Source organism: Protopterus annectens, chromosome 1.part0 (genome assembly GCF_019279795.1).
Source record: "Protopterus annectens isolate FY-2018-M chromosome 1.part0, PAN1.0, whole genome shotgun sequence".
Lineage (NCBI taxonomy): Eukaryota > Metazoa > Chordata > Ceratodontiformes > Protopteridae > Protopterus > Protopterus annectens.
In genome coordinates, this window is record NC_056725.1 from 676,820,572 (window position 1) to 676,847,029 (window position 26,458).

The following is a 26,458-nucleotide window of genomic DNA, read 5'->3' on the forward strand; positions in this document are numbered from 1 at the left end:
CACACACACACAAATTACACATTAATTTAACTGCAAGAATTCTTGTGATATACACATTTCACATCTGGATAATAATCAACAATAGCTGTTACAAATCTGTCTATGTTCTTACTCTGCAAACAATGTTTTACACTTATTAGTAAAGACGATTGTAAAATGTTTCTTGAATATAAAATGATTTATAGCAACCAAATCAATTGTGACCCTATTTCTACTTGGACAGAGTCAGCTTGAACACCCCCTTCCACCCTAGTTATGAAACAGACATAAAAAAGAAAATATATGCAAAGGATTACACAGAAACTAGTGGAGAAGAAAGAAATCAAGGATTCCTTCTTACCTTTTAGAGCTTGTTGGGGCCTGGATTTCTTCTTCCAGTAGTTTCTCATCTGCTGGGTCAAGGACTGCAAGTGAAGAGATGCATATAAGGACAAGTCTAACAGTATTAGATGACATTTTAGTGAAGATACAGAAATAACATCCAAATGACAAACTTTCACGAGCTTCTTAAACAGTCCCTGGCCTGTAGGAACAGACTTCTGCAGCACCCAGAAAACATTCACAGTATCCATGCTTATGAAATCATATCTCCCAAGCCCACACCTGTATCCCCTATGCCTGGGTTGACTAATGTGGTCACTGCCAAAAAGCCATGAAAACTTACAAAAACAAAGATAATTCTTTCATTTACTAAATTCCTTTATGCCCAACTACTCGCACGAGTACATCTTCCAGCTCAACTGCACATGAAGGAGATGGAAAAGTGGGTAAAAAAGAATACACTTTAGGATTCTCTGTCAAAGGTCTATAGATATGAAGAGCATTTGTTACTTCAAAAAATACTGCCAGGTTACCCAACTAGAGGAGTCTACCCAGTTTACGACAAGCTGTAGAAAAGGAAGAATACAAGTTGCAAAAAACAAAAAAAAAGAAAGAAATAGTTAATGTTCTGTAGATCAGCACTTCCAAAGATGACTCAGTTTCCAAAATGCAGACCTAAGAATGCTTAGGTAACGTGTGTACTGAAAACCAAGACATCACAGCAGAAATGTCTATCTTGAACACACAAACAACTCAATACATGCACAAAACCTTTTAAATGTATGCATCAGGAATGGTACTAAATGGCAAAAATATAATGCAGTTAGTCAGCTGCTTAATGCATCATTAATGGCCACTTAAGTTTTCTCCATATCTGAAAAAACGTAATTTGACTTCTTCAGATCCTTCACTCCAACACAAAAAATGGAGATGGTGGTTTACACAGGGGGGAAAAAAGGATGGTAGATCCACTCCAGTCCAAGGAAATCAGAAAGAATATAAATGAGCTTTTAGGGAGAGTAATTATAGTATAAAACAAAGAATGGCTGTTTACACACAGAAATCTAAAGTTAAGAAATGATTTGACACAAGAAGTCTATCACAAAACATGTCTTCAGGAAAATAAATTGAAGAATTAAAGAAGCAAGTTTGAAAGAAAAAGTACAGCTGTGAGAGGTAACTTTCATTCAGACAGATCACTGTTGCAGTAGCCTAAGGTATATGGGATGTATCCTGCCAAGTATCAGGACCATCCAGCTGGCTTCCAAAGCTTTAGGGCACCTTTATTTATTATTAATTATGTCTACTTTCTACAGAGGTAGAACATGGATCAAACATTAACCAATTAAAGGGTCAGCCCAGACTGCTTTCCATGAAACTGTAAATCCATTGGAGCTTGAGGGCAAGCTGGCATAAAACACAAGTCATAGGATTTTGTGCTTCAGAATGAAGTAAGTCTCTAGACCTGGTAAAAAAATGAACTAGGATGAAAGGGGAAGACTGAGATCTCCACCATGGCAAAATACACAGGTACGATGTAGGCTGCAACAGTAATCTATTCAAACATCTACTGTTATGCTAAGCTAACTTGTACAACTCTACTACGCTCATTTTTAGATCACTGCTGCAAGAGCCTAAGCTATACGGGACAAATATCAAAACTTAGAAAGAAAGGGTACAGAATGAAGACTCACATGAGCCCATGGAGAATAGAGCCATGGTAGGGATTGCTAGAACCAGAGAAACAGTCAATTCTGTAGTGCTTGGTAAAAGTATGAACAGAAGACCAAGTCACTGCCTCAGAATACTTTGAGTTACTCTTTTCCAAAAACCAAGAGATGTGGCCAGAACCTTGGTAGAACGGGCTTAGACTTTGCCTGAAAATGTCTTGCCATGATATGCATAACAAAACTGAATGACACGAAGCAACCATTTAGAAGTCATCTCTTTTAATAATGACTGCCTCTTTTTTTTACCTTTGTAAGAAATAAACTGATTAATTTTTCTGAAGTCTTTGTCCTGTTAATATACTATCAGAGTTGTCCATGAACATCCAGAATGTGCAGAATTACCTCCCTCTTATTTTCTGGTTCTGAAAAGAATATGTGGAATGAACAGACAGATTCAAAGTGAACTGTGAAACCACTTCTGGCATAAAAGAAGGGTCAGTTCTCAAGGATACATTATCTTTATGAAAAGATGATATAAAGCAGAATCACCATAAGAGCTTGGAACCCAGATAGTCTTCGTTGCAGATGTCAGCTCAGTGACTAACACCGTTTTCCATGGTAACTTGAAACCGGTCTTGTGAGCTGGTTCAAAGGGAAAAAGCAAGTTTTTCCAGTAAAGCTCCCATGGAAAAGTAGTTTGTTTTTTTAGATGGATAAAGAAAATTTGTGTAAAACCTTACCATAACCACAGATGTCCTTTTCTTCCATGTTGCAGTATTCAACATATGGGTTTATTCCTCTTGCTTCGCAAATATCCTGCCAGTATACAAAAGTTTTCAGTCCCTGTATGGTGCGTGGGACATCTAATGTGGTTCAAGGAACGTGGGCCATAAAAGTGACGTCTGCACGTATCAGCCCTCAGAAGAGGGGTAAGCCCCAATTGGACCAGTCCCAGTAAGGGCAATGCCAGTCCTGTGCCACCCACAAAGGGAAATGCAGCCTAACAGGAGTAAAAGGACGGTGGGAAGAAATACTGCAACATGGAAGAGAATGACATCTATGGTTATGGTAAGATTTTACACAACTTTTCTATGTCCTTCTATTCCCATGTTGCAGAATTCAACATATGGGCAAGTGCCAAAGCTCACTGTGAAGGAGGGGGGGGGTCTAGAAGTGGTTTCCAGGAATCCATGAAGAATAGCCCTGGCAAAACCCACCCTGGCCATGGAAATGTCATCTAACTTGTGTTTGGTGAAGGTATGCACTGATGACCACGTGGCTGCTTCTAGAATGGTAGAGCTATCCAGGACTTTAAAGAAGGCTCCTGAGGAAGCCATAGCCCTGGTGGAGTGTGCTTTGGCAATGCCTTGCAGGGATTTCCCATGGTATTTGTAGCAGAAGGTGATTGCTTTGGTTTTTTTTGGTTACTGCCTTCCTCAGGGCTCTGGGATGGAAGGAGAGAGTTAATCAGCCTGTCTGCAGGCTTATTTTATGCAGGTAAAACCTGAGTTGTCTGTGAACATCCAGTGAGTGAAATACTCTCTCACTGTCCCCCTGTGGGTTAGGGAAGAAGGTAGCTAGGTGGATGGCTTGATTCAGGAAGAGGTCATTCACAACCTTGGGCATGAATGAAGATTAGTTCTAAGAGTAACCCTGTCATTGTGGAAAACTAGGAAAGGTGGGGTAGCCATGAGGGCTTGCAGCTGTGATACTCTTCTGGCTGAGGTCAAGGCCATGAGAAGCACCATTTTCCATGTACAGAATTTTAGAGGGGCTTTGTTTGCTGGCTCAAATGGAGGGAGCGTGAGCTTTTCCAAAACATAACTAAGGTCACATGGGGGTGGGGATAGTTTTCTGGGGGCCTCAGGTGAAGAACCCCTTTGAGAAACAGCTTAGCTGGCAGTCTGGACGCTAGAGGGGGTTCCAGGTGAAGGCATGCTGAAATAGCAGACAAGTGGGCTTTAATGGAGGAGTAGGCCATACCTGTCTGCAGTATCTCACACAGGTAAGATATAACTAGAGGAGTCTTGCTTGTCAGTGGGTCCAACTGTCAACAGGCGGGTACAACCACCCTGCTACAGGTCCCATGAAGAGCTCAGTGTCTCTCCAACTTAACACCACTCTAAGTATTCAGTTGCTGTTACCACCTTTATCTTTTATCCAACCGGTGGACACACTGTTATAAGAAAAGCACAGTCCGGGTCTGAACTGTCTGCAAACACAAACAGCTAAAATTAACTTTGTGTATGTGTCTACCTGTTTGAGCTAATATTCATTATCCCCTGGAGAGCACTCTGCTTTGGCTTGTAAGCAGCCCCCCCCAACTCACTCACACTCATCTTCCATTTCTCTTTTATTCCCTTCTGTTAGCAAATAGTATCCATAACTGATCAAATACTGTGTTTGTTAATTTAAATTGAGACCACAGCAGCCTACTGATACAAGGTCATCCCGTTCGTCCACTGGAGAAATGGTTAAGAAATGACTTACAGCTTCAGACCAGTCCTTGGTCAATTCTGATTGTTTCTTAAACACAAACTTGTATTTGCTTGGATCTTGGCTCATCCCGACCCATTCCCCCTCGCTATGCTTGGGCTCACTCCACTCCCCTCCCTGCCCCCACATCTAACCCACCCACCCATACCTGTAATTTAAACCTGACCAAGCCACAACCACCAGAGTTCAAACCACCAAATCTGCTTAACTAATTATAACTAACCCCTCCCATTACAAAATTACTACCCATCTACAATACATTTGCACTCACACACAGTAGCAACTACCCAGTAGAAACCATACCCTGTAAACACCCCAAGCATCTCATACATAACTTCTAACATTGAATATCTGACATTATAATCCACCCCTCCTATGCCAAAACTTCCTACCACATTAACACAAACTATCCATACTACCTTCTCAAGTACCCAAACCCATACTTTAAATTTTTACTAATATGTACTTAATCCCAAACTCACTTCCCATTATATCCTGAATAGTCATCGTGTCTACCAAACCTCTTTCACTTCTAACTCAAACATTACTACGTATTACCATATCTTACCTAACCTATCTCACCCAACCTCTCAATGCAAATCGCCCACCCCCATTTCATACAACTAACCCAATCTCAATGATCCACACATATTTCTCAACCTGTATATCACCCAGTCTCTATCCCTTCAATAATAGTATGCTCTTCACCTACAAACTCTTACCTAACCCCAAAAACTCTACTCACGTTTATATTAGCCACATCCTCATAAAGCTTACATCCCAAGCAACTCAAATAAATCTTCTGCCATCTTATCTCTATCCTTCTCTCAGGCGACATTCACCCAAACCCTGGCCCTTCTCCCCCACACATCTCAACCTCCCAATCCCATCCTCCTCCCACAACTGGTAAACCACTCCATTTCTCAGCTCTAAATGCTTAGAGCATATGCAACAAAATTCCTAACCTCCATGCCTGGCTTCTTCATAACCAACCCGATATTCTGGCCATCTCAGAAACCTGGCTCAAACCCCATATAAAAGACTATGAACTAACATCACCCAACTACTCCATAATTAGGAAAGATAGAATACACAAAAAAGGAAGGAGAGTTGCTCTCCTCTACTCATCATCCCACTTAGTTACCCCTATACCAAAACTATTCCCAAATTTGGCAAGGAAAGACGAATTTCAGCCCTACTTCATATAAACAAACAAACATATGCATAGTCTCCCTTTATATCCCTCCTGGAAACAATATCTCCACCCTTGAAGATATTCTCTCCTGGTTCTCTAACAACATCACTATTGACACTATAATCCTGGGTGATGTTAATATTAACTGGTCAACAATTCAAACTCCTACAAACTCACTTAACATAAACTTGTACAACTACACTCAGCTTATTAACTCAACAACTATGCTTTTCAAGAACTTCCTTACTGGACTCTAGTTTCTCATCCACATTACATCTCTGATAGTAGCACTCTGCCCGCCCATTAGGTGAAAACTTCCCCATCGTCTTTCCTCCTCCATACAACTAACTCAGACCTACACCTTCACTCGCTGTCTAAAAAACTTATCCTAGCACATTCTCAAATGCACTAAAAAAATGAACTGGAACCCACTAAAAACCCTTCCCTTAGAAAATGCTGTCACCTACTTTAACTCAACTTTCCTCAACTTGCTTGACCCCTTTGCCCCTCTGAAAACAAAATGCATAAGAAGCAATCCTGTACCTCGGTTAACCAAAACTACCTTACTAGCCATGCGATTCTGGGATAAAGCCTGAAAACGCTACACCAAAAATAAAACTATCACCACCCTTAATGAATTTAAAACACTTCGTAACATAGTAAAAAAACTTGTATCTCAGACCGCAAAGCCTACTTTGCTACACTCCAAACTAACCATAATAATAACCTCAAAAAATTCTGGCATGAAATCTCCTCCCTTCTCAACCCTGGCAAAAAAAAAGAAAAACCCTGCCCAGATCCCGATGCCTCTGACTTGCACTTAGCCACCCAACTTAACATTTTTTTTTATTGATTCCATAAGTAAACAAATCTTCCTTCACCTCTCATTTGGCTTCCCCACCCTTATTTCCACCTATCCCTCCCTCCCCTAGCATCTCCTGCTCCAAACCTCCTCCTTACTCCTTCAACCCCGTCCCTACACCCACCAGAAAAAAAAATTCTACTAACATTGAAACCCAATGCCCCTGATGATATACCCTCATATTTAAGTTGCTGCAGAAGGCACAACTCTTCCCATCTGCATTCTTATAAATCGATCTATTGCTGAATGTCAAGTTCCCAGCTCTAGAAAAAGGCCTTTATTATTCCACTTCATAAAGGTGGTAATAACAATATCACAAACTTTCGACCTATCGTCATCTTATCTCCCATTTCTAAACTTCTCGAAAATTGCATCCATCTACTTCTACCTTACCTCATAATCAACCAACTTCAAATCCCTACTCAACATGGTTTCAGACCCAGCCACAGCACTACCACAGCTCTCCTCTCCTTCTAGAAACAGTTAATAAGGCTCAGGACACTGGCCACATAGTGTCCACTCTCCTCCTTGACCTCTCTAAGGCATATTACACTCTCTCTTATAACCTTCTTTTCACTAAACTCTCCAAACTAAATCTATCCCACTCCTCTATTAACTGGTTTAAGCAGAACCTCTCAAGCAGGCAACAAGTAGTCAAATGGAAAAAAGCCACCAGCCACCTCCCCTTTTCTCAATATTCCCAAAGGTGTCCCCCAGGGTTCTATTTTAGGCCCCTTCTATTCAATATATTCATAAATGATTTCTGCCAAGCCATCCCAAATGCCAACCTTGTCCAATATGCAGACGATTCAACAATAATCTGCTCTGCCTCTTCTATACCCAGCTTAGTTAAATTAACCCAAGATGCCTTCCCCTCCACTGAGCAATTAATGGGACAACCGTCTAGCACTCAATGCTACTAAAACTAAACTCATGATATTTACTGATTCCAAAACCACCACCCTAGATAAAACCTCATTCTCAGGTCACCAGTCAAAATAATACTCCTCTTAAAATAGTCTCTAATGCTAAACTACTAGGAGTCCTGATCGATGACCTGCTAAAGTTTGATAATCATCTACAAGTAAATATAAAAAACACGCAAAAAATAGGCATGCTTTACTGCCACAACTGTTGCATCTCTCCCTCCACTAGGCTCACCCTTGCTAACACTTACCTTATCCCACCCCTCCTATACGGTGCCTCTATCCTTACTAACCTGCAATCTTCCCTCAAGACTAAACTCTCCTCTTGCTATAATAAAATAACAAAATTTACAACCGGCCATAAATCCACTTCCCATCACTGCACTGCCCTACACCAAGTAAGTTGGCTTTAGCTGTCCAATTACCTCATCTATATTCAAACTTGTCCAAGCACACAAACTTATTTTCACCCCCTCTCTCTGTCCCTCTCTTGCCACCACCTTTAGAATGCACCAACCAAACAGACTTTTGAGATCTAACTCCCAAAATCTAACTGAACTGCATAAACCTGTCTGTCCACCAGGCAAACATCTAATGTCCTTCTCTCTAACACGCCACTGGAATTCCCTTCCACCTCTCATCCACACCACCAGCAGTCTCTCTTCATTCAAAACCTTACTTCACACACACTTAACTTCACTACAGGAATGCTCTTACACCCACCCCACATAACCTCCCTACACTATAGCTACTCTTTATAAGCTATAATTCATAATAGACTCCCATTGTTTTGTACCCCCAATAAACTCTAGGAATTAGCATAACTCCTAGAATGGTACAATTCAGTAGCCTAGAAATTAACTCCATGAATTAGCAAAATTGTCAAAAAATTTAGGCAGTTTATGTTACTGCATTGTGCCAACATGTTAAACTGTTAAAAACTTTGTTTGTAAATATTACTCTTACTGCATTGCACTAACATGTGGACTCTACTAATATGCGTTTCTCTATTTGTTTAATTTTACTTCATCTGTGCACATTACATTTCTCTATTCTTATGTTAAATCTAATTTGTAATTTTCTGGAGCTTTTCTCCCCAGGACTCCATTGAAATCGGTCTCCTTATGGCCCAACGGGCTATCCTGGCAAACTATAAATAAATAAATAAATTTTGTGACACCATATAGAAAATCTCTTCCACTTTGAAAGGTAAAACATGTCTGAAGGGGATCGGAGTCCTATCAGCCAGCCACAGGGTGAGGTGCAGTAACTGCCACTGTGAGTGCATTTGGGATCACTTGTGTTGTGTGAAAAGGTACACTCTAGAGGGTTACTTGTGGTGATTGCCCTGGATTAACTGAAGGAGTAGGTGGAATCAATGCCGTTTTGGCCAGTAGGGAATCACCAACAAGATATTTGGTCTGTCATGCTGGATTTTCAGCAGGACCTTCTGAATGAGTGGAAAGGGGGGAATGCATGGAGAAATCTCCCCTTCCAAGACATTGAGAAGGCATCTGTTTGCCTATGGCTGAGGGTGTGGTGTCCTGGGTACCCCACCGGTGGACCAGATCCAGGAAGACATCCCTGTGAAGCATCCATTCGTGGTTGTTTGTGATAGTTCTGCTGAGATGGTCTGCCTGGGAGTTCTGTAGAGAGGGAATGTAGACTGCCTGCAGGGTCATCCCCTGTGAGGCGGCCAATTCCCATACTAGGAGAGCTAGTCTGCAAAGTAAGTAGGACTTGGTCCCTCCCTGTTTTGTTGAGGTACCACAGGACTGTGGTACAGTCTGTGAAAATCTTAGGTGGGCCTTTCTGAAGATATGGTTGGAAGGCTCGAAGGGCCAGGAAGATTGCCCTCATCTCTCAAACACTGATGTGTTCTTGATTTTGTGGCTCTGTCCACAGACCCTGCACTGTAAAATGTGTCCCAGAGTTGCTCCCCAGCCCAAGACTGAGGCATCGGTGTGTGCATGATCTATGTGGGTAGGGGTGGCTGGAGGGGAAGACCTGGATTGAGGGTCACCTGTCACAACCACCACTGGCTTTCTAATTTGAGGCATGGTAGGAGGGGAACCCTGTACTCCAAGGGGTGCGATTGTTGTGTCCAGACTGACCAAAGGTACCACTGCAGCTTTCTCATATGAAGTCTTTCTAATGGTACCATGGGGATAGTGGCTGCCATGTAGCCCAGGGGCCTGAGATACTGCCTTGCTGTCAATTATGTTAACTGAAGGACCATTAGTAGGTATTCTGTGAAGTTTTCCACCTTTTGTGGAGGAAGGTAGGCTTTCATGACAACTGAACGAATTTTGTACCACAGGAAGACAATGTCTTGAGTAGGTTCCAGGTGAGATTTTTTATAATTTATCTGGAATCCTAGAGACTGTAGGAGGGAAACAACCAAGCTTACATGTTGCAGAAGGGTCTCCTTGTTGCCTGCCTGTATCAGCAGGTTGTCCAGATAACGGAATATCTGGATCCCTTTTGTCCTGCAGAAGGCAATCACTGGAGTCAAACATTTGGTGAAAACCCTGAATGCAGTAGAAAGCCTAAAGGGCAAGGCAGAGAATTGAAAGTGAGAAGGACCCACCAAGAACCTCAGGTATTTCCTGAAGGTGGTCTTTATGGGGATGTGGAGACAGGCATCCTTTATATCTAAGATGGCCACAGACCCCTGAGGAATAAGAAGAGGAAAAAGGGTTAGTAGGCTCAACATCCTGAAGATTGGAACTTTTAGGAATAGGCTGAGATAGGAGAGGTCTAGAAAGAACAGTTGTGTACACCTACCATAAATGTAGATGTTCGAGTGTCTTCACTGTTGCAGTCATGACTGTAGGGTTCTCCCCTGCCGGCAGGCAGCCCCAGGTCGGCCAGAATCCCAAAGTCTGGGTCCAGCGTCGGCTGTTCAACCATGCTCTCTGACGTCAGAGCGCCAGGAGTACAAAGCTGATAGCCGACGCCATCTTCGCCAGTTTTTCTTGCCCCAGATATCAGGAGTCCCAAAATGAAAAAGGTCCCATAACCTTTGCAAATACACCTCAGAAGAATGGTGAAAAAAGGAAATACACAGAAGTAAAAACAAGAGGGGACAGGAGGGAGGGAAACCCAGACTGCAACAGTGAAGACACTCGAACATCTACATTTATGGTAGGTGTACACAACTGTACTATGTTCATCGTGTTTCACTGTTGCAGTCATGACTGTAGGGTAGAATCCCAAAGCTGAAAGAAAGGGAGGTGGTCATAAAGAGGAAGCGGCTAAAAGGCCCTGCAAGACTGCAGAGGCAAAGCCTGCCCTAGACTTAGAGTAGAGGGGTAGATTGTAGTGCTTAGAAAAAGTATGCACTGAACTCCAAGTTGCAGCTTCCAAAATGTCCTTGGTAGGAACTCCCCTGAGGAAGGCCGCAGAAGTGGCAGCAGCTCTGGTGGAATGAGTCCGTATACTCCCTGGGATTTGCTTTCCATGGTGAGAATAACAAAATCGGATTCCATGAGCAATCCATTTAGAAATGGTCGGTTTTGAAATGGCTTTACCTTGGGAACTTGAAGCATAAGAAACAAACAATTGTTCAGATTTTCTGAAGTCCTTGGTTCTGTTCAGGTAAAAACGTAGTTGTCTGTGTACATCCAAGGAATGTAAGATCCTTTCCCCTTTATTTTGAGAAGTGGGGAAAAAGGTTGGCAAGTGGATAGTTTGATTTAAAGCCACTTTGGAAACCACCTTAGGCATGAAGGTAGGATTAGTCCTCAAAGATACCCTGTCTTGATGAAAAATAATATAAGGTTCCACAGCCATACGAGCTTGTAACTCTGAAACTCTCCTGGCAGAGGTTAGGGCTAACAGGATAGCTGTCTTCCAAGATAAAAACTTGATGTCAGAAGAGGCAGCAGGCTCAAAAGGAGGCAAGGTTAGTTTTTCCAAAACATAGTTGAGATCCCAAGCAGGAATGGGAAGAGATCTAGGAGGTCTTAAGTTCTTAGCTCCTCTGAGAAACTGTCTCATGAGCTGGTGGGAAAAGATGGGAGGGTCTGTATTATAACGAGCAGAAATAGCAGAGGCATGTATCTTAATGGAAGAGAAAGAGAGACCCTTATGTAAGAGATCTGTCAAGTAAAGTAAAATTAAAGTAATATTAGGAAGAAGAGGATCAGAATCCTGAGCCTGCATCCAAGAACAAAATCTTTTCCATTTTCCTGCATAAGATTTTCTAGTGCTAGGACGTCTGGCTTCTAAAATGACATCCATAACCTGCTTGGGCAGTAAAGAAGAAATCAAAGGCCCTGGATTAACCAGGCCGCCAGGCTGAGAGTTCTGACATGAGAGTGTAGAACCTGACCCTGATGTTGGGACAGAAGGTTCGGAGACTGAGGTAAAACCCAAGGGGGCTCCAGGCATAGGTTTTTTAGAGCTGGATACCAAAACTGCCGAGGACAATTTGGAGACAGCAAGATTATCATCTTGGGCTTGTCCTGTTTTATCTTCAATAAAACCCGTGGAAGAAGAGGCGGAAAGGCATATCCCGAGAGGTTCCTCCAACTGAATGACAGGGCGTCTACTTTCCAAGCTTCTCTGTGGAAAGTCCTGGTGCAAAAATTCTGTAGTTGATGATTGAGATGGGATGCAAAGAGGTCTAGGTGAGGACATCCCCCCGAGTGCTGGTGCAAAAATTCTGTAGTTGATGATTGAGATGGGATGCAAAGAGGTCTATGTGAGGACATCCCCCCCGAGTGCTGTTATCATCCTGAATATTTTGGTGTCCAGCATCCACTCGTGTGGATCCGAAAGGTTTCTGCTCAGACTGTCTGCCAGGAAGTTTTGTTTCCCTGGTAGAAACTGAGCTTGAAGATCCAGATTGCAAGCTAGAGCTGTGTTCCATAGATCCATGGCTAGTCTGCAAAGGGGGTAGGAATGAGATCCCCCTTGCTTGTTTATATACCACATAACTGTGGTGTTGTCTGTCCGTATTAGCAGTTGTCCTGGTTGTAAAAGATTCCTGAAGGCCAATAGAGCTTTCTGAACGGCTAACATTTCCTTTAAATTGATATGCAGGTGCTTCTGATCCTTTGTCCAAAGGCCCTGCCAACAGTTGCCCTGAAAATGGGCTCCCCAAGCATAATCAGAGGCGTCCGTGGTTAGAATCTGAGTGGCAGGAGGCAGACGGAAGGGTTTCCCTTTGTTTAGAGCACATGCCCTGGACCACCAAAGAAATTCCTTTTGAAGGCACGGAAGGACGGAGATCAGTATGTCTAAACTGTGGCAATGCTGAGACCATACACATTTTAGGTACCACTGTATTTTCCTCATGTGTAGTCTTGCATATGGTACAAGAAGGATGCAGGAGGCCATGTAACCCAAAGCCTGCAGGAATTTCCTTGCAGATAGTTGAGTTAGAGTTGCCATGGTTCTGAAAGTTGAAGCCAGCTGTAATTGTTTTTCGGATGTCAGAAATGCCATCTGGGTTGTGGTGTTTAGAAGTGCACCCGGAAAAGTTATCTGTTGTGATGGTGTCAAATTTGACTTTTTGACTCAGAAGAGGAATGAGAAGAAAGAGAAACCTGATCTGAAGATTCATAGTCAGTCTCTTGCCTAGGCCTCTAATCAGGAGGGGGATGGGAACCCCTGATCAAGGTAAACAAGTCTTCGGCCATTTTGAGGATCTGTTTTCTGGGCATAGAGGCCTGTCCACGTAGCTCTTGAGTTTGTTTCTTTGCTTTAGAATGTGCTTTAGTCTTTGCCTTTGAAGCTGAAGTCGGTTTAATGTAAAGATGTTTAGGCCTGAATACAGCCTCAGAAGCCAGTGCCTGCTCAGCGGCTCCGGACCCATCTGAGGGAATAGTATCAGAGGCTCCAATACCTCGAGTTTCCAGCGGCATGGCCAACTCCACATGGGAGTCGGCAGTGGCCTGCGACTCTAAAGTAGCGGGCGTCAGGGGCTGCAAAAGCGCCTCACTGAGAACCGGCGAACCGTCGACTGGCTTAGGTCAAGCTTCGTCGTCAGTTTTGGGCCTCGGTTGTTTAACTCTCCCCTTTTCTTTGCATTTTTTGTGAACTCAGGTAGTTGGATGGCTATTCGACGACATTTCTGGATAATTAAACCGGCGTCCAAAATAGTTTAAAGCAAAATCATACTGACGCTTAATAGTGAGTTGGTTAAATCTAGCACAAAACCGACAACCAGAAACGTTGTGATCAGGGCCTAGGCAAGGAATACAGTAAGAATGAAAGTCCTTATGAGGTATTTGCTTTCCACAAGAAATACAATTATTTACTTTTTCTGACATCTGACTGGAGCAAGAAAAAAGTTTCCCTAACGGGGTACTTAGCTTTATTGAAGACTTCGGATCTGAAATTCGAACACGAAAATCTCAAGTCCTTATGAGGTATTTGCTTTCCACAAGAAATACAATTATTTACTTTTTCTGACATCTGACTGGAGCAAGAAAAAAGTTTCCCTGACGGGGTACTTAGCTTTATTGAAGAATTCGGATCTGAAATTCGAACACGAAAATCTCAGGAGTCGGCCGACCGGCACTTGCGAACTGCTTCTGCTTCGGGCACTGCGCGGCAAGAAAGACTGAAGAAAATGGTGTCGGCTACTTCTTTTATACCCCTGACGACCTGACGCCAGGCAAGGGACGACAGCAGCCGACGCAGGACCCAAGACTTTGGAATTCAGGCTGGCTGACGGCAACCTGCCAGCAGGATTACCCCAAATGTAATGACTGCAACAGTGAAACACGAAGAACATCAAATTATCATGGAAATTTTTAAACAAAGACGCAAGCAACCTTTAAACACTGGACCCAACTCAGTCTGGCTTTGTCAAGGGAAGGTCATGCCTGCTAAATCTATTGACTTATTTGAAAATATCACCAAGGCAATGGATGAGAGGAAAATGGTGAATACCACCTACCTGGACTTGGCTATGGTGTTCCATACAATACCTTTCTCTGGTTTAGTTGATAAATTCATCAAACTGAGCATAAACCCCTACATAACTCACTGGATTGCTCAGACAATGAACCCAGGAAGTCAGGACTGATGAGACCACCTCTACTGAAACATCGGTCACCAGTAGCATAGCTCAGGGATTCATGTTGGAAGTGTGCCTATTCAGCCTTGACTTCTTGGAGACTAAGGCTAATGTCAAGGGCCTTTGGCTGACCAATTTCAAAGATGACTGCAAATTGGGAGTTAGCCCAGATTCCATCCATGACACAAACATCTTACAAAAGAGTTTGGCACCAGTCATTTGTCTGTGTTAAAATCACGGACTAAAACACCATGCCAAGAAGTGCATTATAGTACCTTTTGGGAAAACTGACACTCAGGCTAATTACTCCATTGATAAGACACCTCCTAAGGTTTGCCCGGTAGTCAGGGCTCTGGGAACATATGTATACAGTAATCCAACCTTGGATGAACATGTGGCCAAGGAAGTAAGAATATCATGTTATTTTGTCACCCAACTTATAAGTAAGGCCAGGGCATCCAAGTCCAAGGAAGTCATAATGCCACTTAAGAGTATAATGCCCCCTTCAACATGTATCTGACATATGCAATAGGTGAAACACCCACAAACATTTCTTACCAAGAAAATCAAGGGTATAAACACACTATTCTATATGGATCACCTTACAGCTCCATCTCTACACTCTGTCTCCTAGAGATGATCTAAGGCATCCTCGGATCCAGCTCTGATTAACATTTTGCACAACCTCAAAATGAACAGCATCAAACCCAATAGATCCAAGGATTAAAATTTTACTTTTTACACAAATAAGACACGTCAGAGGGCCAGCTGTGCGTTTCAGATGATCCCCATGCTCTGGAATAAGCTCCTCATCCATGTGGGGCACAGACCATCCCTAACACTATTTAAGCTTAACCTTGATCAATGAATGGGAAATCAGAAATTCACCCTGGGTCTGGACCCCTATTGTCTATGATACACAGGGGTAGACATTAACTATGCTCAAACTTATATAGCCCCACATAACATTTAGAAACTTGCTAACTAACATACCTCCTTCTAATAAAGGTCCATGATGCCTTGGGACACAACTGGGTTTGGTTGGGGTGTGTGGCTAGGCTTATAAAGGCACTGGTGGTCATTAGCCTATTACATACCTATGAACCTATGAATGGTGCTGGTTCATTTTCTTGGCACTAAACAGAAAACCTTTTCAATTTACTAATAAGTGACATTCAAGTAGCAGTTTTGTTGCCTCCTTTAATACCTGTGACATGCCCTCATTAAAAAAAAGAAAAAGTGCTTTTAAAAGTGTCAAGATTTTATCATCTAGGCAGTCAGTTATAGTTATGATTAGGATGTAAGCAGATCCAGTCACTGAGGAGCTTCCAGTAATTGCCCCTGGTCAGTGCAAAAGAAGGGAGAGCCACATCTGTCTGTGCCAAAAGAGAGTCAATGCAATCATCTTTAGAGTCTCCTTCTGAATCTTCAGAAAGGCCACGAATAGTGAAAATGGTGGAAAAGCGTACAAGAACGCTCTAGTCCAAGGAAAAGAAAATGCACCCCTCTCTCAGGCCTTCAAGAGTGGGGACCTGGAACAGAATTTCATCCACTGATAGTTGAGAATGGATACAAAAAGATGTGCTTGAGGGTTTTCTCACAACAAGATCAAATCTTAGAAGACCACATGACTCAATATCCATTCATGAGGATCTGCCTTTCTCCTGCTCAGCTTGCTTGTCACACAATTTTGCTCGGACAGTATTATAAGATGCCTGTAGAGTGAGAATGTGCTGCAATTTTTTAATTAGAAGAAATCCTCTCCTGGACAACAAATAACGTACCTTATGAAAATATACTAGGAGATGTAAATACTGACTGGCAATATCTGACATCAGACTTATGTCTCAACTAGTAGAAATCTTTATGGCTACACATAACTTATCAAAACACCCACTAGATTTAATAATATCAACAGTAAAGGTGTAATTCTCCAACCCCATAAATTTACAACCTCTGGAACCTATTCAAACTCATGTTGTGACCACCCTCCAGTTAATACCCATAGAAATACTACCCATCCACGTAACATTTGGCAACTTAAATCATTCTGAAACTTTTCTACACTGAGTAAAGACTCCTTTCATCAATACGTTGAATGCCTTCAATTGGTCTGCCCTAAAAAAACTCTCCCACTTGAAAAGGTGATCAAGACTTTTTATACCTTATAGGTTCATAGGTGTGTACTAGGCTAATGGCCCTGGAGCCTTACCCTGACATCATTCCACCCAACCTTACTTCCCAATGCCTCTGTCGAGTAAAGCCACTGGGTGATCCCTGGGATGAATTTTTTTATTTCCCATTCACTCATCAAGACTTCTCTTGAAAAGGGCCAGGCCAGTGAGGTGCTCTGCTTGACATGTATGGGAAGTCTATTCCATTGGCAGTCTCTGGGTTATGAACCTATCCCTCCAGCATATTCTGTTGATTATGGTAATGAGGCTGAGGTCTCTGGAGCGTGTGGTGTGGAGGGATTGGGATTACTTTAGTTATAGCATTTCTAACAGAGATGGGTCAGACATGGCTTTGTAAGTCAAGCAGAGATCGCCTCTAAGTAGGCAATATAAGACAGAGAATAATTGGATTTTTTTATTCTGTCCATATAGGACAAATGTTTAAGGCCTAGGATCCTCTTTGTGAAGTACTTTTGCAGCCTCTCCAGTTGTTGCAGGTGTTTATTTATTTATTTATTTATTGCATTTGTTGACCGGGGAAAGTCCACTGGGCCTAGGAAGAGCCCATTTTCAGTGGAGGCCTATGGAGAAAAGCTCCACAACATTACATATAAAGTAATTAAAAACAATTTAAGACAATGTCAATACATGGTAAAGTTGTACACAGAAATTACAAATTAACCACACAACCTGACTCACCACCCAAACAAAAACTGCAAATGCCTAACAGAGACAAAGCATGGAAAAAATGTCTCAAACCTAAAAAACCTTATAACCTGTAACTCTACAGGGAATCACACAATCAGAGTTTAAAAAAAAAAGGCTACCTAGATTAAAAGAAAAAAATAACCATTTACAGCTTCAACACAAAAATGACCCCAAAAATTGTCATCATCGATAACCTGTCATATCAGGGATCAAATAAAAGGAATCCAGCCTCTCTCACAATAGCTCTCCACTAGAAATTGCTACCTTATTCAATACCTACTTCATAGAAAGCACTGCCTCTCTTTCACCCCCAGCTACTGCTTTGCCTTCCTCACTCCCACCTAACAAGAACATCAAATCCTAGAATTTCTGCAATCGACAAGTTAGGCCAAAACCAACATTCTCCATACACCAAACACTCCAACTTCCATTAATCCCCCTCCCACCTTCTACACATGAACCAAATTCACCCTCTATATTCATTACTAGCAACTTACAGATATGTGTATCCAACATCAGTGATAAAAATAACTTCTGCTTCATCAGTTCACCCTTCATCTGAATTTTGATGAGGTGGGGGTTCCAATCTTCCCTTCTTCTTCTAGTGCATTCTATTTTCAGCAATTACTACATTAATCATTCATCAATGTCAAAATAAAAACACACACACACTTCTACGTAAACCCAAACCCTGCAGCTGACAAGCCTCCCACCTAAAGATAAGCTACTAATGTCATAGTATAGCCAGTGTCTATCCTTACCAAGAGATCAATAGCTGAATCCTGTGTACCCTGACTATGGAAGAAAATCCTACATTATCATCCCTTTTCATAAAGGTGGCATCTCTGCTGTTGTCAGCAACTTTCGCCTTATTACAACATTGTCACCTACCTCAAATAATTCTTGAAAGATGCGTTCATAAACAACTACTCTCTTATTCTCTTACAAGAATGGATCTTCGCATCTGCCCAACACACAGTACAACTACTGCCCTACTATCATTAACTGACACCATAAACAAATATTGGGACTCAAGCAAACTTGTTTCCTCCCTATTCCTCAACCAGTCGAAAGCCTACAGTTTCTCACCCAAAGTCATGTGTAAACTGTCTTAACTTGCACTAACCCCTTCTTCGTTACTGTGGTTACTGACAGTTTCCAGTATGTTAAATGGCAGAATACTCTCATTCTCTCTCCTACCTGCACACCACCACTGGTGTACCGCAAGGATCTATTTTTGGTCCCTTCCTCTTTAATATCTGTTAACACTGACCTTTACACCTTGACAGGACCAGCCTCACATACAAAATGCTGAAGATTCCATGCTTGTATATTTATCTAATAAACTGCTTCAACTCATCCAGATTACACAAGAAGTTTTTTCCCCAGTTGAGAAATGACTCCATAATGCCCAGCTGTAATGCAAACTTAAAAAAAAGTTGCTATTTTTCCCCAAATCACACATGCCTGACAGAGTGCCTATACTGTTTCACTAAACAAAACTTAAACTGAAATGGTCTCCCATACAATTTTTTTTGTGCTGATTATAACAACCTTAATTTGACCTGCAAGTTCAAGATAACAAAGACACTCATCAAAATAGGTATGCTCTGCAGTCATAAAAGCTTCCTTAACAAAACCATTCTTGCCACTACCTACGTTCTAACATCTGTGTCTTATACAGTGCATCCATCCTAAACAACCTTCAGGCTACAGTTAAAGATGAGTTGGAGAAATGGTATAATAAGTTTTACCAAATCTGCCAATAGCATACAATATCACATCCAACATTGCATTGCCTTAAGGCACGGAGCTGGCTCGAACTACCTCACAAAGCCAAAAACTGCCCTACTTTTGCTGCTACTCTCCATTCACCCCACAAATCTTCTGATCAAAGTTTCTGCTAATACTCGCTCACTAAGAAATGGAATTCTATTCCTCTGCAAGTTGGATCTCCCTCAAAACTCCATAACTACAAACATCTACTAAAAGGCTACCTAAATAAGACTTGACTCTGGCTCTCCACTCACCCAGGTTGATCTAATCCCCCTCAGCATACTTCTTACTAATTACGCCTCTCAATCTGAACAGTTGATCTACTTCTTAGATACAAGACAAATAATTTTGCCTAGGCTATGTTATCTAGTAATCTCTGTTCTTAAGTGTGCACACAGTGTGTTCACTGTCATCTCTATGAACTGCAACTTATGAATTCTTTAACTATTGACAATGTTCTTTTTTCAAATTGTTATACCTGTACATACAAAAGACAAATATTTGGACAAGTTCACACTTACGAACTGAAATTGTAAATTTTTTTTTACTTGGTTATTATGGTGTTCTTCTATTAGGTTCTATAATAATATGGTTACAGTTAAATAAAGTTACATCAATGTGGAGCTCTTCTTCTCAGGCCTCTGCTAAAAACAGGATATTATCTTAGTCAGACATTCTAAACAAGCTATATTACAGGCTACTATGGCTAGTCTGCATACAGGGTAAGAACTGGTTCCCCCTTATACAAGTACCGCATATCACTGTGGTGTTGTCTGAATAAACACCTGTGACGGTCCCATGTACCAAAAAGAATGACAGAGATCAGAACATCTGCCTATTATTTTACATGCTTTAGGTCAGTCTTCTCTATTCCAAAGACCTTGCACTTTTATTCTCTTGCACTTGATCCCCAACCAAACTCTTGGGCATCTGTAGAGACCAAATGTGCTGGATATGGAAGGAAAAATAGAAAACCTGGATGTTGAAAAATATCGTGTCTCCACCAGAAAATCTCCCCATTTACAAATCACAAAAATGAAAAGTGAAAAAGTCAGGGGGCATAGATGTTGGGACCACAAAGATTACAGGTACCAATAGATGTTTACAGGTACCAACAGATTTTTATCATGTGAAGTCTAGCACAAGGTATTTTGAGAATTATAGATACCATGAGACCCAGGATCCTGGAGAATTTAATAGCGAACAAAGCAGTCTAAGTGGAAAAACTTGGGCATTTATGTAGTGTTAGATCTACCTTTTCCTGTGGAATAAAAACTCTGAACTGAGGTGTCCTAGAGAGAGGCTAGAAAAACAATTATGTAAGGTGCCCTGCAGAAACAGGAAAATAATCCTGTAAGAATTACTCAGACAAGACATCCACATATTCTCCTGGAATCTGTCTGTGTAGGAGATCCATTATCCATGTGAGACATACCTAATGCTCTGAAAAATAAACTGCAGAGAAAGACAGACTAAGGAAAAATATTACCAATTTATGGTCTACTGTAAGCTATCACAGGAGCTGGACACTTTGTAAAATACCCTTAAAAAAGCAAGGCCAAAAGTTAATGCAGAATACAGTACAGTTGCACAAGTCCTAGATACCTGTTGCAGTAGATGTTTGAATTCCTCACTGCCTCAGTGGTATTTTAGGTTATCTACCAAGGTAACTTAGTACTGGCCAGCTTTCAAAAGCTTAGACTCTTCTCCCTCTTTTTTCCTGTAACAGCTAATTGGCTAAGCATATCCTGAGAGGGAAGCCTTCAGCTGTCACAGGGAGTGAGCGTCAAGACTTTTTTCACTTTTACAAAGGAGAGAAAAAGTACCTGAAACCAAAAATCACCTATTAATTGTAAATCCACAGCCAATCACCATATAAAAAACTGATTTACCAACAACTGAATCAGATCGGTTGAAACCCACATCAACTATGCACAACCTTGGCACTGCCACTGAACATCCACTGTTAAAAGCAAGTAGGACTTGCACAGCAGTACTGTGTTCATCACTCCCACTGCATCAGTAGCATTTTGGGTAGATTTCAAAGCTTACCCTAACTGGGAGGTGGAAGGATAAGGATCCATCAACCTCTGGAGAATGGTCCTAGCAATGCCTGCTCTGGACCTTGAAAAGGAATCCAGTTTTTAGTGCTTTGTGAAGGTATATACGGAGGACCAGGGTGCTGCCTCTAGAATGTTTCTAGAGTCCACCCTATTTCAATATGCCATCAAAAAGGATAAGGCCCTAACTAAAAGTGAGCCTTAACCTTGCCTGTAAGAGATTTATCATGGCTGGAGTAACAGAAAAAAGCAGCAGAGGACAATCATTGCGCAACAGTTTGCTTAGAGTTAGCCCTCACACTGGAGGCAAACACCTGTTCAGCATTCCTGAAGGGCTTTTTTTTTCTGTCAAGATAGTACCTAAGCTGCCTGCATGTATCCAAGGTATGCAGAATATTTTCTCTTGCATTTTTTGGATCAGGATAGAACATTTGGAGATCAATGGCTTGATTCAAGTTAAATTCAGAAACAACTTTAGGCATGAATGATGAATTAGTGCGTAAAACAACCCTGTCCTTGTGAAAAATCAGATAAGGCTGGCAGATGTCACACCAATGACCAAAAACAGTCTTCTAAGTAGTGAATCGTAAATCAGCCTGACAGGCAGGTTAAAAGTATGAAAGGTCATTTTTTTCAAGAAAATGAGATAACTGCGGGGGGGGGGGGTGTCTCATATGTAACACTCTTTTCATAAACTGTTTAACCACAAAGAGAGATGAAAGAGGATCCATGGGCAAAAAAGCACAAATGGCTGCAAGATGCACTTTGAAATGTGTGTGTGAGCTATTTAGAGATGGTTTTCCTGCGCATTTATCAAAGTCAGAAGGGTTAAACCCCTCTGTTATTAGCTAGGGAGCATCCAGAAAACCTCTTCTACTTGCAAATGTAAAATATTCTAACTGCAGATTTTTTTGTCTCCTTAATTATCTTCTGCACATCCCCATGGAACAAGGTATAAAAATAGAATTTTCCAGTCTATCAGTTGCAATTGCTCTAAGTTGGGGTGTACCATTCACCTCTGATATAAGTGAACAGATCCAGTCTGTGAGGAAGCTAGTGGTAATTGCCCTATGCCAATTCCATTAAAAGGGAGAACCAACTCTGACTGGGTCAAACAGTGGTTACCACAGTAATCTTTGGTAATTCTTTCTAAATCTTTAGAAGAGTCTTGGATATCATTGAAAGGGTAGAAATAACATACAGGAACACTCAACCATGGGAATTATGCAGCCATGCTTTGAAAAGACACTATGTCTTGAACAGAATATTTTCCATTGTTTGTGCTGAAAGGAGGTGAATAGATCTAGTTGAGGTGTTCTTACATCTGGGTCAAGTCCTGGAAGACCTTTACATTGAGTTTCCACTTGAGAGGTCTGCCTCAAATTTGCTTAGTCTGTCTGCCACTGTGTTTTGCTCGGACAGAATGTACTAGGCCTACAGTCAGAAAACTATAGACTCAGCTCCCAGGCCATAACTGCCAATCATCAAAGAATGCATGTACCACATCACAACAGTGTTGTCTATGACCACTAGAAGACAACCTAGAGCCCATAAGTGGTGAAGAACCTTTAAGGCATGAATCAAAGCAAACATCTCTTTTGCGTTTATGTGCTTTTGCATGTCCTTAGGACCTAGTAAGCCTTGCACTTGAACTCCCATAGACACTGCCATCAATGTTAAATATGAAAAGTCCACCTAGACAGATTGGACTGGGGTCTGAAGAGAAAAGGAGTCCTAAATTCAGAGGCATTTGACCCCTTCACCAATGCTGTTCCTGTTTCACAATTCCCAGTACTGGTACCTGAAAATCCACGGGATGATGGTGCTGAGTCTAACAATTCTTCACGTACTACTGAATTTTTCTTCTGTGTAATATTGCTATTGGTATTATGAGGATCATATGATGCCATGAGGCTTAGAATTTTGAAGAAAACTCTTGTTGAGGCCACATTTAGAAGACAGAAGTCCAAGAAAATGCTACGAGAAATCAGAGCTTTGTCTTCTGGCAGAAGACCATCATTTTTTACTCTGTTTATCCAACATGAAGGTTCAACTTGAAGCCAAGGAAGGAAGCTACCTTGTGTAAGGACTCCAAGTACACAGATACAGAAACTGCACAAGTCAGCAAGTAGTACAAGTAAGGAAAATGTGGATACCTAGGCTTCTGCAATAGGCAACCACTGGGGGTCGATACTTTGTAAATACTTACAGTGCACTAGATAGCTGAAAGGGTAATGCAGAAAGCTGACAATGTAAGCCAGACACAGGAAACCTATAAATTTCATGAAATTGGGAGCAATATGAATACAGGTGTCCTTGCGATCTACAGTCACCATGAAAAAGAGTGGTCTGGAAGTAACTGTAGCACAGACTGGAAAAAGAGCATTTTGAATTTCTGAACTTTTACAAAGGTATAGAGAAAGGACAAATCTGGGAAGGGTCTCCTTTGTTGGTAGCAACAAGATTCTGGAGCAAAATTTTTTGCTTTTCTGTAGCACACACACTTGTTCTATGACCCTTGCTTCAACCATGTGATGAAGCAGTGGGGGGAAAAAAGCTTTCTCCGGTCTGGTGGGTGTGGGGGAAATTCCTCTGAAAGAGGGTGGATTTTACATCCAGTGCCAAGTGTACACTCTCCAAATTATTTTCAGAACCCATCTGCCTAAGACTATTTGTGGCCAGGCTGCAGGGCTGAGAGAGAGCATAGCAGGAGGAGAGAGAAGGAAGGGTAGGAGGGGCATGGGGGTGCTCTATGGACTCGTTCCTTTGCAAGGGGTTGATTCGTTTTCAGAATGGAGCCCCTCTTGTCTGGTATTGAAGAATCATCCTTCCTGACATTTCCTTTTGGATCCCTGACTTTGGCCTTGCAGGGATTTTTGTTTGATCTGCCCCTTAAAGGTTTGGCAAGAACCTGGATACATGAAACATCCCCGATACCCCATACATTAATTTGCATCTAGCATCCCACTGTTTGAAAATCTGTGTAACAGAAAACCCAAACACCAGAATTAAGAACTTAAAGGTATATTTAAATTTTCGGCTTCCCAATCATCAGAGAAGATCTGATTATGCAACTAAGCACACTTTCTTAATACAACAGAAGTAGCAGCATTCCTCAAGACTGTTATCAGCACATTCAAACAAACACAAGGACACTCATCCATTTACCTGCTTAACTGAATAAACTAGTGAAAACGTCAAGGTGTCTTTATTCCTCCCACATGAAGGGCATCAGAGAGAGAATGTCTCCTAGATCTGGTAGGTAAAGTAATTTTATCTGGAGTAATCTTTTATACTCAAATTCATGTTAGCCCCGTCACCCCTCTGGGTCACAGGTGGGGTACCAGACTTCACTTGAGCCCTCTGGATTACCTCCGATTCCTCATCATTCTCTGAGACAACAGAAAGGTCTCTAGGCAAAGTAGCACTACAGCTTTGTATGGGAACACAGCCACCAGAACGATCTGTCCACATTACTCTCTTAGCAAATGAAACCCCACCAGCCTTAAAAACACCTACAGTTTGATTATCAGCTGTATGATGAAGCTTTTGTTTCTTTTTCTTGTGAACTTCACTACTAGATAAAATATCTGGGGACAGAATATTAGGTCTGGCATGGGGTTTCTTAATCCAGAACTACTCATGCATCTATAGGGTTTGATTTTCCCATGACTGTGGAAAAGCCCTGGAGTATGTGTCTAATCCCAGCACTATAGTGGCCAGTAAAAGCTACACTACAAGTAGCTGGGGCAAAAGAGCAAGTGTTTTCAGGCCGAGCAGTGGTCTGAAAATAATCACCAACTGTTGGCTGAGGTACATTTATTTATTTATTTTTCTTAATAGATGCAGCCGGATTTGATGGAGCGGTAGCACAGTTTGGACCCATCAAGTCAGGGTACAGAACAATAATCTGACAGTACTGGATATCACAATAAGCACTTGTGTCCGCACACAACTAAACTCTGCCAAACTGTGCTGTTAACACAAAAGCAGTTTGAAATGTGTTCTGTTACAACTGACAGAAGTTATTCCAGTACACAAAGTCCAAACAACAAAGCAATTATTGTGCAAAACCAGTGCTAAAAATTAGCTCCACATACTTCAAGTCACATTAAACTGCAATAAAATAAGCTACATTTTCTTGTCAAAGAGTACAATCTCCATCCTATATTCAAATATAGCACTAAAATCACAACCAGTTGTTAAACATACTGGTCAGTCAAACATATAGTAAATGTATAAACGCCGAAAAAAATCCAGGTGCTGCAATATTTTCCTGTCAAAAGATGAAAATAATGCAGAGTAACAACAGTAAAGGCAGGCTTGATTAATTTGTGGTTCGGACTGCACAGGACAGGCTCCAGTGTCTAACAGCACCCATACACACTCCACTTTCAAAATAAATACTGAAAGTTTCCTCAGAAGTAGTAAAAACAAGCATCTGTCAGAGGCATAGGTCAAATAAACACTGCTACAAGCAGAAATTCCAACAGGAACTACTGTGTACACTAAGAAAACAAAATATTAAAATAAATATTTTTAACAAACATAAAAAAGAAAAAAATATGTTTAATAATAATATAAGAAGAAGAATTCCTCAAATGGGACTCATCTGAGCAATAAGCTAGAAAGATTTGCACTGGATCCTGTCAAGTATCACAAGACTTTCTTGTTTGGATGGTAGAAAAAGTCACTTCCTAAAACAGCTGAAGGTTTCCCTCTCAGGATATGCTCAACTAATCAGCTGTCACACGAAGAGAGAGGTGGGGGGGGGGGGGGGAGTCTCAGGATTTGGATAGCTGGGCATTACTGTGTCTCCCTGGCAGATAATCTGACCCAAAAAAAATAAAACCTTTAGAAACATCTGAAATGTGAATCTAGAAATAACAAAATGAGGATGGATAACATTTAGAACTTATCAGAAGTATTTTTAAATAAACCCTTTTCCTAAAAGGAGAGGAGGAGCAAGAGCTTTTAATACCCTTTGAGAACACCAACACTAAATGACTGGGGGGGGGGGGTTAAGGGCTAAGCCTGGTGAGTGGGGGGAAAAAAGGAGTGAAGAGACTCCCACTACCAAATGTAAAAAGAGATGAACTTAGTATTTGTCGGTTGGAGGGGGGGGGGGGGGTCTTAATAGTCATAAAAACTTATACGACTGTCCTAGTTCTGGGGTGGTTCCTGTAGTTTTTGGAAAATCCCTGCCATAAGTGTTTTAAATCTTTGCTACTGGCATC

At 41.5% G+C, this 26,458-nt stretch overlaps 1 protein-coding gene across 1 annotated transcript in view; it reads right to left on the reverse strand.

Moving 5' to 3' along the window:
• The window catches only part of PAF1 (PAF1 homolog, Paf1/RNA polymerase II complex component), a 712,617-nt gene that overhangs the window by 572,791 nt on the left and 113,368 nt on the right, over positions 1-26,458 (reverse strand). Inside the window, exon 5 of the mRNA XM_044062107.1 lies at positions 341-404. Within this exon, the coding sequence (XP_043918042.1) occupies positions 341-404 (64 nt within the window). The remainder of the gene's footprint in view (positions 1-340; positions 405-26,458) is intronic.